The sequence below is a fragment of the Chiloscyllium plagiosum genome, chromosome 8 (genome assembly GCF_004010195.1).
Source record: "Chiloscyllium plagiosum isolate BGI_BamShark_2017 chromosome 8, ASM401019v2, whole genome shotgun sequence".
Classification (NCBI taxonomy): domain Eukaryota; kingdom Metazoa; phylum Chordata; class Chondrichthyes; order Orectolobiformes; family Hemiscylliidae; genus Chiloscyllium; species Chiloscyllium plagiosum.
The window spans coordinates 102,877,556-102,893,981 of record NC_057717.1 but is presented as its reverse complement, the minus strand read 5'-3'; the positions used below and the strand labels follow the sequence as shown (position 1 = coordinate 102,893,981).

The 16,426-nt window shown below is 45.6% G+C and overlaps 1 protein-coding gene across 1 annotated transcript in view; it reads right to left on the bottom strand.

Moving 5' to 3' along the window:
• Window positions 1-632: 632 nt before the first annotated feature.
• The window catches only part of LOC122552376 (collagen alpha-1(V) chain-like), a 290,918-nt gene continuing 275,124 nt past the window's right edge, over window positions 633-16,426 (bottom strand). Inside the window, exons 65-68 of the mRNA XM_043695125.1 lie at window positions 10,210-10,322; window positions 7,078-7,146; window positions 5,681-5,914; window positions 633-4,248 (exon numbers count right to left, since the gene is read on the bottom strand). Of these exons, the coding sequence (XP_043551060.1) occupies window positions 4,102-4,248; window positions 5,681-5,914; window positions 7,078-7,146; window positions 10,210-10,322 (563 nt within the window). The 3' untranslated portion in view covers window positions 633-4,101. The remainder of the gene's footprint in view (window positions 4,249-5,680; window positions 5,915-7,077; window positions 7,147-10,209; window positions 10,323-16,426) is intronic.

The window sequence follows — 16,426 nt, the reverse complement described above, 5'->3', positions numbered from 1 at the left end:
AAATGCTTTCCTCTTGTTTTAAAAAAAATATTTATATACACAAAGGCATCTTAACCTGAAATAAATTATGCCAACACTCAATCAAGAAGCATCTAAAAATAACAACTCCATAAATTACTTTTTTGTAACAAAAAAAAAAGTCAAGCAACACAGTTTAATACAGTTTTGGCATTTTGAGATTAGCACCATTTGAAAACTTGGTTTGAGAAGAATCATTTCTATCACAGTAAAAGCAGGAGGAATTGGATCAAGGGTCAAAGGAGAATTGGTATGAGTTGACCCATGGTTTTTCCCCAAAATTGAAACGGGTCTGTAGCAATTCTGTATAAATCGATTTACCCCATTTTATTTTTCCCTCAATATATATTAGATTTGTAAATTTCTGATTCTTCTGATAGTGAGCGACAAGATGCTACACTTATTGGAAAAGTGACGTTTGCCCTTTTGAAAAGGCCATCGACGTTTTGCTCTATTAATAGGCTACACACTGATTTTTTTATTGTTGCCGTGATCATGAAGGTGAAGAACCAGACGGGGTATCCAACACTGTCATGTCAGGTTAGAGGCAAAAGAAGGTTTCCATGACTGTTCTCCACTTCCCCCACCCCCCCACCCCCCATGGACCCCCACCCCCACCCCACCCTAGAAACCTCAAGGGAAACTGCCAATCATTCATCAGGCATCATCAAAAAACTTGCCCATGTCTTGAATCCCTCCAAAAGCCCACACCTTCAAATCGCCAAGGGTTCTGATCTGATTCTCTCAATTCCCACGTCAACCACCTTCTGACTTCCCTCAGGTATGTCAATAGGAACAGAGTACAGGTTGGGGTTGAGTAGCCATTTTGTAGATGTGCGGAAAGAGGGCATTCGACCCATCGGGTCTGCACCTGCCCTCTGAAGAGCATCACGCCGAGACCCAGCCCCCAAGCCTATCCCCCTATCACCGTGTTCCCCATGGTTAACCCACCTAGCCTGCACATCTCTGCATGCTGTGGGACGATCTAGCACAGCCCATCCACCTAGCCTGCACATCTCTGCATGCTGTGGTACGATCTAGCACAGCCCATCCACCTAGCCTGCACATCTCTGCATGCTGTGGGACGATCTAGCTCAGCCCATCCACCTAGCCTGCACATCTCTGCATGCTGTGGGATGATCTAGCACAGCCCATCCACCTAACCTGCACATCTTTGGACTGTGGAAGGAAACTGGAGCTCCCACCAGAGCAGACTTAGTCATTTACAATAATTGGTGGTCACCATTGGGTCAACGGTTTTAAGCAGTGATACCTTTGCCTTTACTTTTACAGGATATGCCTCTGGATGCAATGTTGATCAGATTTAGATTAGATTGGATTCCCTACAGTGTGGAAACAGGCCCTTCGGCCCAACAAGTCCACACCGACCTTCCGAAGAGCAACCCACCAAGACTCATTCCCCTACATTAACCTCCGACTAATGCATCTAAGACCATGGGCAATGTTAGCATGGCCAATTCACCTAACCCGTACATTTTTGGACGGTGGGAGGAGACCAGAGCATTCAGAAGAAACCCACGCAGACATAGGGAGAACGTGCAAACTCCACACAGACAGTTGCCCAAGATGGGAATTGAACCCGGGTCCCTGGCGCTGCGAGGCAGCAGTGCTAACCACTAAGCCACCATGCTGCACCGTGCATGGGAACTCTGTCCAGACAAGGGCTATTTTGCCCTGGGGTTCTTTCCATTCAGTGAAGGGGGCCGTTCAGCTCACTGTGGCTGGGCTGGGTCTTTGGAGAAGCGATCCGATTAGTCTCACACTCTCCTCATGCCCTTTTCACCACCCCAGCTCTTTTCCCTCCCTCAAATGGTTACCCGATTCCGTATCGGAAGTGACTATTGACCATGTCTCCATATCCTTTTCGAGGAAGTGTTTTTTTTGCCTTTATTTATTCATTCATGGGATGAGAGTGTCGCTGACCACCAGAGGGCGGTTAAAAGTCAACCATTTTACTCTGGGTCTGGAGTCATATGTAGGGCAGTTTCCTTCCCTAAAGGACATTAGGGTTCCACTGACAATCAATTTCTGGTTGCAGTCTGACCCTTAATTTCAGTTTTTTTAAAAATCAAATTCAGATTCCACTACCTGCCCTAGCGGGATTTGAACCCAGATCCCCAGGACTAATAGTCCAGTGATAATACTACTGGACCAACACCACTCCTACGGGTCAGAGGAGACTGGAGTGACAATTGCAGGGTTGGATTTGAACTGCTTTCTATTGACAGGATGTACCACTGGCCCATGGCCTCTCCAAGTGTGTTCCAAAACTCAACTCACTCTGTTAACAAAAAACTCTTCAACTCTCCTGTGATTCTTTTGCCACTAACTTACACAGGAGGCAGTTTGAATGGAGGGATGATAGGAACAAGGCACAAAGAAACATCCAAATTCCAAATTGGAATCCAAATGGTGTTCCGGATTGTCACAAACTCCATCGAAAATATAATCAACGTTATTCAGTAATTGATTCTTTAATGCAAAAAGATGGCTGTTTAGTCAGAGTTGAAATTTTACAAGGAATTACTCCACCTCTTGTTTAATATTGACCTATAGTTAGTCACTTTGCCCTTGGGAGTAACTCTGATGCAATTTTGCAAACCCCAGTCAACTCCATATTGCAAGAACAAGATTTGTCGTGTGTTAAATCACATGGCAGCCTGAAAACAAAATATTCGGTGGAATCAATGAGTCAGCTTTGGAAGGCTCAGAAGGAGTCAAAATCTAAAATTTAGACAGTGGCTGCCCAGTTTCCAAGACAGAACAGCATTCTCAGCAGGTAGAGGGATTTGCTGTTGGTCGAGATGGGCAGTTATAGCCGGCTGGGGTGAAATGGAGCCCATGTTCACACACAGGTAGATCCACAAACTGACTCAAAGCAGCCGGGGATTGAATATTCCATCCCATTTCATCTCGAGTACAATTACCCACTGCCAATGCCTGAAGGAAAGGGCTTTTTATGAAGCGAAGAGGTTTGGATGGAGTGGGGGTGGGTGTGTGTGTAAGGGAGGGGGTTGGGCTATGGCAGGTAGGAGACTGAAGTGGACCACATATGCCAGCATCGACCATTTGATGGACCGAGTGGCCTGTTTCTGGGTTGCAGACTCACTGTATTTCCACATAAATGGAGTGCATATGCTAGCACAGACTATTTGATAGATGGAATGGCCTGTACCTGGGTTGCAGACTCACTGTATTTCCACATGAATGGATGCTAGAAGTTTCCTGTTGCAAGCAGGGACACACCAGAGTGCAGTCAATCTCTGTGCAGCAGGGTGGAGCCTTGTGCTAATTACCATGCACATCTAGCACCCAGTTACACATAGGAGTTGTGCTAAAGATTTCATTGTGGACCCTGAATCCAAGAGGTGAAGGGGGTTAAGGCAACTTTACTGCAGTCAAAACGTAGTTTGAGAGTTTTCTCTTCCAAAAAAAAGACTAGCTGACAGAGGATCAATCTACATGATTTAAGGGCATTTTTAATTCATTGCTACAATGGGGTCACAGGAAAACGTCTGCCTGAAGCCTGCGCAGTGTTAGTTAGAGCTTCATATTTGGCTTTCTCAGTTTCATTACCAAGGTAACAGTGTGAGCCCACCAGTGTCAAGGGACCAGCTCCAAATCCTTAACGTCATCTCCTGGCTCAACACTGCACTTGCAAATGCCTGTGTGTTAGGAGACAGAGGAACTAGGTCCTAGGTTGAATCTTACTGGAGAAAAGACACCTCTTGGAGGGAGGTGTTTTGGCGCACTAGTCCTCTCCAGCAATCGGGAATTACTCGGAAGAAGACTCTCCAGTTATCTACTGTCGGGGGCAAAACAATTGTGGAATTTATAATGACCCAGAGATAACCACCACTGACTTGGCCTCTTCAAAAGGTCATAAGACTTTGGCCCCACAAGGGCAGGAATTATTTTATTGTTATTCTCACACAATAAAAAAAAACATCTGCAGCATGATTAATAGAGACAAGAGAGAGAATACAAAAAAAATGTGCATTTTGCAAAGAAAAACATGAGAGAGAGAGAGAGAGAAAATAGTGTGGCACGCGGTTCTGAGGTTTAGCTGTTGAAACAAACAGGGCCAACCTCAAAACCAAACTTCTGCTGATGCTCTCCAAAGTCAGTCACAGCGACATCTTTGATGGGCAGGTCAACAACACGCGGCGATTCAATCTCCAGCACAGTGTGGTCAGAGCCCTTCCTCAGCTGCAAGGGAAGACAGGATGCAATGTTAAAGGAGAGAGGATTCCAGTAAAACAGCAGCAAGGATTCCTGTGAAAGAAAAGGGGACATGGCACCGAAGATTGTGGCCTTATGTCCATCAGAATGGGGAAACTGTTTCGGTGAAGCTGACCGAAGGATGGGTATGGACCAGGATACAAGGAGCTGGGAGTTGAGGGAATACCCATCCACCAACGATTCTTCGTCACCTGTTCCCAGCTAAATCCAACTTCCTCACCAAAGTTTACACAATGAGATGGATAGAATGGATAGTCTCTTTTCCCAGGATAGAAATGTCAATTGTGAGGGGACAGAAGTTTAAGGTAAAAAGCGGGTAAGTTTAAGGGTGATGTGAGATGTAGGTTTGCTTTACACAGAGGGTGGTAAGTGCCTGGAAAGCGCTACGAGAGGAGATGCTAGAGACAGATACAATAGCAACATTTAAGAGGCATCTTGACAAATATACAGGGAAGAGGTTTTTTGATTAGATTAGATTACTTACAGTATGGAAACAGACCATGTCTACAGAATGGAAACAGTCCATTCAGCCCAACAAGCCCACACCAACCATCTGAAGAGTAACCCACCCAGACCCATTTCCCTCTAACTACTGCACCTAACACTATGGACAATTTAACCTTCCAGCTCAGCACTGTCCTCATGACCTGTTCTACCTGCCAATCTCCCTTCCCACCTATCCGCTCTTCCCTTCCCTCTGACCTATCACCTCCATCCCCACCCCCATTTACCTATTGTACTCTTTGCTACCTTCTCCCCAGCCCCACCCTCCCATTTATCTCTCTACCCTGGAGGCTTTCTGCCTCTATTCCTGATGAAGGGCTTTTGCCCGAAACGTCGATTTTCCTGCTCCTCGGATGCTGCTTGACCTGCTGTACTTTTCCAGCGCCACTCTAATCTAGACTCTGATCTCCAGTCCTCACTTTTGCAATTTAACATGGCCAATCCACCTGTCCTGCACATCTTTGGACTGTGGGAGGAAACCAGAGCACCCGGAGGAAACCCACACAGACACGGGGAGAACGTGCAAACTCCACACAGGACAGCTACCCGAGGCTGGAATCGAACCCAGGTCCCCGGTGCTGTGAGGCAGCAGAGCTAACCACTAAGCCACCTTGCTGCTCCTGGGTAGATGGACTGTATGTAGGCAACAAGCTTTTAGTTTACGAAGGCGTGATGTGTTGGCACAGCTGAAGGGCCTGGTCCTGTGCTGTATCGTTCTTCGCAAGAGAACAGTTAGGTCAATCATCTCAGCTGAACAACGCTGCATGCAACAGTGCAGCTCCTCCCCAGTACTGCCAGGGAGCGTCTGCCGACTTTATCCCAACAGCACAGGCTAAGCACTGAACTGTTTAGCCCCAGCAGTTTGACCCCACTTGTCAGAAGAATTGTTGCTTACTTTGCAGCCGTCATAGATGGCATTGATATACGGGGTCTTGGACTGTGACAGCTCCTCGTCATTAGCCCCTCGGAAGCGCACTGCTCTCTCGTAGCTCTTTGCAGCAGCGTCATACCAGCCTATGGACTGCTGGCAATTGTAGATGAACCTCTGCCGGGCTATGGCACTCAGAAGCCGCAGGAAGGTCATCTGGACCACGTGGACTGGATTTCCATCGGAGTCAGTGTACATGAGCTGAGGAGAGAAAAGACACACACTGATACAGGAGCGTAGGGAAATTCCTACACCAACTCCAACAGGGTGAGGTTACATCAACATTGCCTTGGTTTGGAATGGGGTCGTTCTGTGAATGGTTAAGGGAGAGGCTAAATGGGCACATGAGGAATGGTTACTGCTGCCGGAGGGATGAAATGGAGTAAGGCAGAAGGAAGCCGGTGTACAGAATAAATACCAGCACAGACCAGGCAGGCTAAATGGTCTGTGTCTGTGATGCCAATGAATCACACTCATTGGTTGAGTTGTTACAGTACGTTGGAAGGAATACATTTTTATTGTAAACTAAGAGCAGAAATTTGGACATTGCCGTATTGTAGAGAATGTGCAAGTGTGTTTGTGATTGACTTCATTTTGCAACTCAAAGGTCAAGAGTGGTCAAGTGTGTGGTGTTCACTTATTGGTCACGTAGGCTCATGTAACTTTTTGAGAGGGTGGATTTGGAAACTATTGTGAGGTGGCGGTGGTAAGCTGCCTTCCTGAACCGCAGCAGTCCTTGAGCTATGGACAAACCCACATAGTGCTTTTCGGGAGGGAATTCTACAATTCTGACCCAGTGATACTGAAGGAAACAACAATATATTTCCAAGTCAGGATGGTGAATGACCTGGAGGGGGACTTGCAGGGGGATGGTGCTCCCATGTGTCTGCTGCCCTTGTCCTTCCAGATGATAATGGCCATGGCTGGAAAGTGCTGTCTGAGGAGCCTTGGTGAATGTTGTGTTCTAGAGTCACATAGAGACCAGCTGCAAATCAGATAGGCTTTTACAACAATCGACAATGATTTAAATGGTCACCGTCACAGAGATTAGCTTCTAGATTCCTGATTTATGAATTACATTTTAATTCAACCAGTTGCCATGCAAATTGTACCCACATCCCTGGAGCATTAGCTTCGGAATACCATTGCACTACCATCTACTCCTCGTCTGGACTACTCTTGCTTGTATTCCTTTCTGTGAGGAGCACTATACTCAGCTACATATTTATTTGACCTTCTGTGAGACTTATGATGAGACTCTCGCTCTCTCTCACACATTCTAATGTGTTAACTCTCTTATGATTCATGCGAGATATTGTTAATACCGCGAATTAAAGACACAGTCTCGCCTCAGGAACTCTTACCTGCTTGCCTCGTTTGAAATTGCTGTACCAGGTTCCAGGTTTGTCCCTATGCCAAGATGCAACTTTAACCTGGAAAAGTCAGAGAGTGTGGACATGACAGGAGCTGTCAGAGACAGTATGACAATTAGTCAGCCCCAGTGCAGACACACTGGGGATAGTCACTGAGTGGGTCACATGCAGAGATGGACAATAAACAGGACAAACTACATCAGTTCCGATTGGTAACTGCAATAGGAAGTGCTTCAGAAAGGGAGAGGTTGAAACCTTCTGAAGAAAGGTCATTCGCCCGGAAATGCTAACGCTGATATCTCTCCACAGATGCTGCCAGACCTGTTGAGCTATTCCAGTAATTTCTGGTTTTGTTTGAGGTTGAAATCTTTGCCATTGGCTGTTGGCATCACCACAAAGAGGGGGAAGTTTGATACAAAGACTAGAGGAGGTCCCGGCTTCCTTTTACAGGGTCCCATCACTGTGCCTTGACATTCTACTCTAGGGACAAAGTTAAAAATCACACAACACCAGGTTGTAGTCCAACAGGGTTATTTGGAAGCACTAGCTTTCGGAGCGCCGCTCCTTCATCAGGTCAGAATCCTGCCCCACAACCACCGGATGATGGAGCAGTGCTGTTTTCATTGGAGACTTGATAGAGGTGTACAAGATGATTAGGGGTTTAGATAGGGTTGACCATGAGAATCTTTTTCCACGTATGGAGTCAGCTATTATGAGGGGGAATAGCTTTAAATTAAGGAGGGTAGGTATAGGACAGATGTTAGGGGTAGATTCTTTACTCAGCGAGTCGTGAGTTCATGGAATGCCCTGCCAGTAGCAGTAGTGGACTCTCCCTCTTTATGGGCATTTAAACGGGCATTGGATAGGCATATGGAGGATAGTGGGCTAGTGTAGGTTAGGTGGGCTTGGATCGGCGCAACATTAGGGGCCAAAGGGCCTGTACTGCGCTGTATTTTTCTATGTTCTATGTTCTATGTTCTAAACTGTTGGACTACAACCTGGTGTTGTGTGATCTTTAGCTTTGTCCACCCCAGTCCAACATCATGGCTACTGTAGGAAGGCAGTGAATAATGGTATTGTCACTTGATAGATAAATCAGGAGCTCCTTTAATGGGAGGTACAAAAGCAAAGGTAATGTGAGACAAAAGCTTTCACTCAGTGAGCAGTGAGAGTCTGGAAATGCCTGGCAGTGTGATGGACAGCAAGTTCATTGGAGACATTCAAGACAACATGAGATGATTACTTGCATAGAAACAGTGTGCTGGGGTATGGGAAATAGACAGGATATTGGCACTAGAGCATAGAGCTTGTATGATAGGCTGAACACTCTCCTTCTGTGCCATAACAATTCTGTCATTCTGCCTGGGTATGCTACTGGCTGGTCCCGCTGCATTTGTGAAACAGTTCATCTATTGAATCCAAGGTTGCCTGATAGAGTTCTTTGGCATTATGAAAGGGAGTTCAATAGGAGATACTTTAAAAAGTACTTGCCATCCAGGAGGAACAAAACTCCAGGAGAGCAGTAAAGTAACTGATCAATTCAATGGGGAATGGAAAACCAACCTCTTTTACTCAAGAGTGGTGCGGGTGCAGGACAGAATGTGGAACTGGTTGCTGGAGGGAGTGGTTAAGGTTGAACAGCACTGCTGTATTCACTGGGGAAGCTGGACAGACACACAAGGGAGAAAGACCATAAGAAATCGGAGCAGGAGTAGGTCATTGGCCCATTGAGTCTACCCCACTATTCAATGAGATCACAGGTGATCTCAACTCCACCTTCAAGCCTTTACCCCATAACATTCGATTCCGTTAGTGATCAGAAATCTGTCTCCCCCACTCCTGAATAGATCCAGCCTCAGCAGCCCCTCTGAGATTCACTCCCCTCTGAGAAAAGAAATTCCTCCTCATTTCTGACTTAAATGAGTACTCCCTTACACTGAGACAATTCCCTCTGGTCCTAAACTCTCCCACAAAGGGGAGACAATTTCTCCACACCTATCCTATCGTGCCTCCTGACTATCTTGTATGTTTCGATAAGATCTCCTCCCATCCTTCTGAACTCCAAGGAGCACAAGCCCAACCAACTCAACCTCTCCTCACAGGAAAATACCTCCATACTTGGAAGGGAATGGAAGGGTATGAGCAGAGGATGCAATGAAGAGGGATGGTAGGAAAGAATGTAACAGCATATGGACCAATAAGGCCTCATTTTTGGGGCCATAAATTTTAAAAACAGTTCTTTAAAAAATATCAAAGTTACTGTGCAGCAATGATGTGGAGGTGCCGGTGTTGGACTGGGGTGTACAAAGTTAAAAATCACACAACACCAGGTTATAGTCCAACAGGTTTATTTGGAAGCACTAGCTTTCGGAGCGCTGCTCCTTCATCAGGTGGTTGTGCAGGGCACAATTGTAAGACACAGAATTTATAGTTTGCAGTGTGATGTAACTGAAATTATACATTGAAAAATTTTTCAATATATAATTTCAGTTACATCACACTGTAAACTTTTGCTATAAATTCTGTGTCTGCCAATTGTGTACTCCACAACCACCTGGTGAAGGAGCAGCACTCAGAAAGCTAGTGCTTCCAATTAAACCTGTTGGACTATAACCTGGTGTTGTGTGATTTTTAACACTGTGCAGCAAGCACTGCACATCAGAATGAATTAAAAGATCCATCCCACCCTGGCAATGTTTTTCCATAACCGTTGTAATAGGGGAGAAGGTACAGAAGCCTGAACACAAGCACCAGCCGGTTTCGAAACAGTTTCTACCCTACTGTTGTTAGGATACTGAATGGACTCACAAACTCTCAACATTCACCCATACCTGTGTTTTTGTTTTTGCTGCTGTTTACCTATTATTTATTTATCTATGCTACTTAACTCTGTGATCTGACTGTATCGCTCGCAAGACAAAGCTTTTCACTGTGCCTCGGTACACGTGACAATAAATTCAATTCAATGAGATGGGATGCTGAATACCATTAGCTAGCTGAGTGAGTGAATAAGGACGGCGTGGAAACACCATGTTTTGTATTAGATTGTGCGCGGTGCTCCATCGACAGATCCATTCTGATCTTGTTGCACTATATATATATATAATGTCCTTGCCAACTTACCCCTTCAGTCTTCTTGTCGGGGAAAATACAGGTTTCTCCACCTGCGGTGAAATTACAGAAGACCTTAAAGGAATCCTTAGAACAGCCTTGATTGGGGTCAATCCAGTAATCGCCTAGGGAGGGAACAACAGGCAACTTTTAACATCTCAAAGTCATACCATCGTAAATGAAATGGGCACTATCACTTTAAATGCAACGATAGCATTTAGTAAGGGCTAGAATGAAAGAACAGGGATGTACTGCTGAGGTAGTATGAGGCTCTGGTCATTCTGCATTTGAAATATTGTGAGCAGCTTTGGACCCTGTATCTAAGGAAGGATGTGCTGGCCTTGGAGGGAGGGTCCAGAGGAGGTTTACAAGAGTGATCCTGGGGATGAAGGGCTTGTCGTATGGGGAGCAGTTGATGACTCTGGGTCTGTACTTGATGGAGTTCAGAAGGGTGAGGGGGAATCTGATTGAAACTTACTCAATACTGAGGGGCCTGGATAGAGTGGACGTGGAGAGAAATGTTTCCACCAGTAGGAGAGACCAGGACCCAAGGGCACAGCCTCAGGGTGAAGGTTTAGAACTGAGATGGGGTAGAATATCCTCAGCCAGAGGGTGGGGAATCTGTGGAACTCATTGCCACAGAGGGCTGTGGAGGCCAAGTCATTGAGTGTCTTTAAGATGTGGAGATGCTGGTGTTGGATTGGGGTGGATAAATCGGAAGTGACATGACACCAGGTTATTGTCCAAAAGGTGTATTTGAAATCACCTTTTTCAGTGAACCTGATGAAGGAGCAGCACTCCAAAAGCTTATGATTTGAAATAAACCTGTCGGACTATAATCTGGCATCATGTGACTTCTGATTTTGTGTAGTTAAGATTGAGGCAGATAGGTTCTTGATTAGATTAGATTCCCTACAGAGTGGAAACAGGCCCTTCGACCCAACAAGTCCACACTGATCCTCTGAAGAGCAACCCACCCAGACCCATTTCCCTCTGGCTAATGCAGCTAACACTGTGGGCAATTTAGCTTGGGCCAATTCACCGAGCCTGCACATCTTTGGAATGTGGGAGGAAACCGGAGCGCCTGGAGGAAACCCACGCAGACATGGGGAGAATGTACAAACTCCACACAGACAGTCGCCCGAGGCTGGAATTCAAGCTGGGACCCTGGTGCTGTGAGGCAGCAGTGCTAACCACTGAGCCACCGTGGTCCCCCCACTTAGCCATTAGGAAGGTGGTAAAGGGTTACAGGGAGAAGGCAGGAGAATGGGTTTGAGAAACATATTAGCCATGATCGAATAGCAGAACAGAATCAATGGGCCAAATGGCCTATATCTTATGGCCTTTAGACCTAAAGGTCTTGTTGACAGGTCCTTGCAGATGCAAGTTGAGAAAACGGTTTTTGAAAACAGTGTCCTTTGGCGTTCAGAAATAGAGCACAGAATGCAAACAGAAATAAGTGAGCTACCACAGATCTTTAGAAATCATTGGTTAGGTCCCAGCCGCAGTATCATGGTGCATTCTGATCATCACAATTCAGGTGGGCATGTGAAGGGCTTGCAGGGGTGATGGTCTCAGGTTTGAGGGGCTTCAGCTCAGGTTGAGAGTCTGGAAAAGCACAAGTTCTGCTCGATGACGTGAGTTTTTGCTTTTAAATAGCACACCACGTTTTGACCTGGACTGTGCGATCTGAAAGGCTGCTGACTGAACATTCAGCAATAAGTTTCAAAAACAGGGCGGGGGGGAGGGGGGGTAACACTTCAAAACTATGGAGAACACGAATTTTGAGCAAAGTAGATCATTCAGCCCTCACCTCGCACCCCCTTTCACTAAACCCTGGCCTGCTCCAACATTTGATAAGATCACGGCTGACTTAACTGTGGATTCCACCCACGGTTCCAACTTTCGACACAAGAACTTGCCACACCCTCACCCTGGATGGTCCAGTACAGCTACAACACTGGCCCTTGCCCTGCACTGACAATGTGGGATATGACCCAGGTATACCCTGTCCACAGAAAGCAGGACAAATCCAACCCCACAATTGTCTACTTTCAACCATAGGGAAGGCGATGGCCTTGTGGCATTATCGCTAGGTAAAAACAACGACTGCAGATGCTGGAAACCAGATTCTAGATTAGAGTGGTGCTGGAAAAGCACAGCAGTTCAGGCAGCATCCGAGGAGCTGGAAAATCGACGTTTCGGGCATTATCGCTCGCCTATTAATCCTGAACCCCTGGTAATGTCCTGGGGACGTGGGTTCGAATCCTGACACGGCAGATGGTGGAATTTGAATTCAATAAATATCTGGAATGAGCAGTCTAATGGTGACCATGAATTGATTGTTGGAGAAACCCATCTGGTTCACTAATCTCCTTTAGGGAAGGAAACTGACATCTTTACCCGGTCTGGCCTACAGGTGACTCCTATATGATCCACTTGATTTCACCATCTCTTAACTAATAAGAAATACATGTATTAAAAGTAATAAAGACTGGCCTGGCCAGTGATGCCTATATCCCGTGAATGAATATAAAATACAATCAGCAAAGCAAGGGAAGGGGCACTTACTCAGCACTAACTTGTTCTTCAGTTCTAGGTGCGGGTTCCACCAGGGACACTCTGCTCCTGATCTCATTACTTGAACAAAAGAGTTGAATTTAAGAGGCGAGGTGATTGTGATTATGTGTGATACCATGGCATCATTTAATTGAGTGTAGTGGCATCATGGACCCCTAACAAAACTGGAATGAGGAGGGAGGGAAGGAGAGTGGGTGGAAGCGAGTGGGGAGTAATGCCCTGCTGGTCGCATTTATACCTGGTCAGAAGTCAGACAACACCAGGTTATAGTCCAACAGATTCATTTGAAATCAGCGCTTTCAGAGTGCTGCGCCTTCGTCAGGTATCATCTGATATCTGATGTTGTACACCCCAGTCCAACACCGGCACCTCCACATCAGAGTTATACCAAACATAGAATTAACACTTTGTGTCAAAAGGTCTTCTCCAAATGCCATTTGTCCTTTATGACTGAACGAGTTTCGAAGAAGCGTCACTGTACTCGAAACGTTAACTTTGTTAATCTCTCCTCAGATGCTGCCAGACCTGCTGAGACTCTCCAACATTCCCCGTGTTCATTTCAGGTTTACAGTATTCTTTCATTTTAGTGTCTGGTTGGGTTTATTTCTCAATTTTGATATTTTAAATTTAATCTGAATCGCCTGCTTCACCCACACCCAGCATTTCACTTTCAACACCACCCCTCCCTCTCCCCCATCCCATCCCTCCATAATCCCTACCCACCCTCTCTCCCCCAATGTCTCCCTTCCCCACCCCCATTCCTCCCACTCTCTCCTTCAAGCCTTTCAATCATTCCCTCTAAGCACCGATCCAACTCCCTCTTAAATATTACAATCTTATAAATATTACAATAAATTACAATTTACTCCGCAGCCACGTCAGGAATGATTAATAAATTTGCAGAATGGAGTCGAGGAGAGATGTTTGATCTCAACCCCTTATTATAACTTCACAAATGAATTAGCAAGTGAGAACATTTCAAGGGAAAGATAACTTGACTGATGGTTGGTATGTTACCAAGCCTTGGTGTCAGACATGAAACCCAGAGGCGTAAATGCTCTCAAGTAACCGTGACAACTCAATCACAACAACCTTTGAGGTAGATGAACATTTCTTTTGTGTGTCTTTTTATACGATCCCATGAGGCTAGGATCAAAGACAAAGGAGGGAAGTGTATTTCCAATTGATACAGCCAATGTGTCAGTCAGACAGACCAACAAGCAGATACCTTAGAAAATTGTACAGTGGGGAAAATAATATATCCTGTTCATCACCACAGCAATGTTTTTACAGACCAAATGTTCAAGTCGCATCAATGGACTGAAATCGAGCTTTCAAGAGAGCTCAGAGGGGGCTTGAGAGAGGAGATTAAAATGCTGAAGAGTTTAGATAAAGGGGAACGTTGCTAGTCAGAGATCACTGGGTTTGGAGAGCAGGTTTAAAATAATTGGTAAAGGAGCCAGAGAAGTGAAAACAAGGAATAACCATCAATTGGACAATGGCTGATTAGAATCTTAATTACTTGAAGAAACAGAGTGGAGGGCATGTTCCTATCTCCATCGATTGTGCTGAGGTGGAGATGGTCAAGAGGGTCAAGTTTCTAGGGGATATGATCACTAACAATCTGTCCTGGTTCACCTACATTGACATTATGATCAGGAAAGCACAACAACTACTTAGGAGGCTAAGGAAATTCAGCACTCTTACCAATTTTTATAGATGCAACATAGAAAGTATCTTACCCGTATGCATTGCAGTTTAGTACGGCAACTGCTCAGCCCAGGACCATGAGGAACGAGGGAGAGTTGTGAACACAACCCAGTCCACCACAGAAACCAACCTTCCATCCACTGACTCCATCTACACTTCCCACTGCCTCGGGAAAGCAACCAACATAATTAAAGACCCCTCGCACCCTGGTTATACTCTCTTCCAACTTCTTCCATCAGGCCGAAGATACAAAAACTTAAATACATGTACCAACAGACTCAAGAACAGCTTCTTCCCCGCTGTTACAGAGTCAGAGATGTACAGCACAGAAACAGACCCTGTGGTCAAACTCATCCATGCCAACTAGATATCCTAACTTAATCTAGTCCCATTTGCCAGCACTTGGCCCACATCCCTCCAAACCCTTCCTATTCATGTACCCACCCAGATGCCTTTTAAATATTGTAATTGTACCAACCTCTACCAGTTCCTCTGGCAGCTCATTCCATACACACACCACCCTCTGCGTGAAAACATTGCTCCTCAGGTCCCTTTCAAACTTTTCCCATCTCACCCTGAACCTATACCCTCTAGTTTTGTACTCTGGGAAGGAGCTGCCTGGAGATGACAGAGTCCGTGGTCATTTCCAAGAGGTGAAGTATTTGGAGGAAAAAAATCGAGGGTGTGGAGAAAGAGCAAAGTGGTTGAACGGTTGCTTCCTGAAAGAGCCAGTGCACATCTAATGGGCAGAATGGTCTCCTTCTATGGCGTAATGGCTTTGTACTGATTGTAACAAGGTCGGTCAGTTGCACCTCAGAGAATCTGAGTTCCCTGATTGGGGCTGTTAATCTAGACCAATCAGGGAGCCTGGTTAACATTAAAAGGGTGAGTATCAGGGATATGGAGCCCCAATAATACCTGACTCAGAGTTCTAGTCAAAGACAATGCATTTGTGAATAAGGGCCGATTGCTGATTGGATGCAGCCTTGGAAGAGTTTTTTTCAGGTTGATGAGTTCATGGCACCAGACCTTTGTACAGCATAGTAGGTCTGAACAATGCATCGATTTATTTGTTGGAAGCCATGGGTTGTTTTGCAGCTCATCGATCGAGCAGTTGGTTAAATGACCCATGTGGTTAAATGACCAACCACATTAGTTACGTGCCAGCTGTAAGAATGCCACATGACCCACTGACCATCACTTCCTCAGCTCAACCCAATGACCACAACATCAGAGGCTGTTGCTGGACACCAGCAAAGCCAGCCAACACCTTTCGGGAAAGGCATCGGAGACAACACCAAACAGGGCGGAGAGGGATTTACAGGGAACAGGTTTAGCTACATGGTAACACAGAAGCAGAGTCTTGTTGAAGGGAACAGACAGAACATCAAAGCCTTTAATCCTTCATCCATCAGGTAAGAATTTTTCAGTCTGGAGGCCTGTGACCAGTGGAGTGCCACAAGGATTGGTCCTGGGTCCTCTACCTTTCGTCATTTATGTAAATGATTTGGATGCGAGCATAAGAGATACAGTTAGTAAATTTGCAGATGACACCAAAATTGGAGGTGTAGTGAACAGTGAAGAGGGTTACCTCAGATTACAACAGGATCTTGATCAGATGGGCCAATGGGCTGAGAAGTGGCAGATGGAGTTTAATTCAGATAAATGCCAGGTGCTGCGTTTTGGGAAAGCAAATCTTAGCAGGACTTATGCACTTAATGGTAAGGTCCTAGGGAGTGTTGCTGAACAAAGAGACCTTGGAGTGCAGGTTCATAGCTCCTTGAAAGTGGAGTCGCAGGTAGATAAGATAGTGAAGACGGCATTTGGTATGCTTTCTTTTATTGGTCAGGGTATTGAGTACAGAAATTGGGACGTCATGTTGCGGCAGTACAGGACATTGGTTAGGCCACTGTTGGAATATTGCGTGCAATTCTGGTCT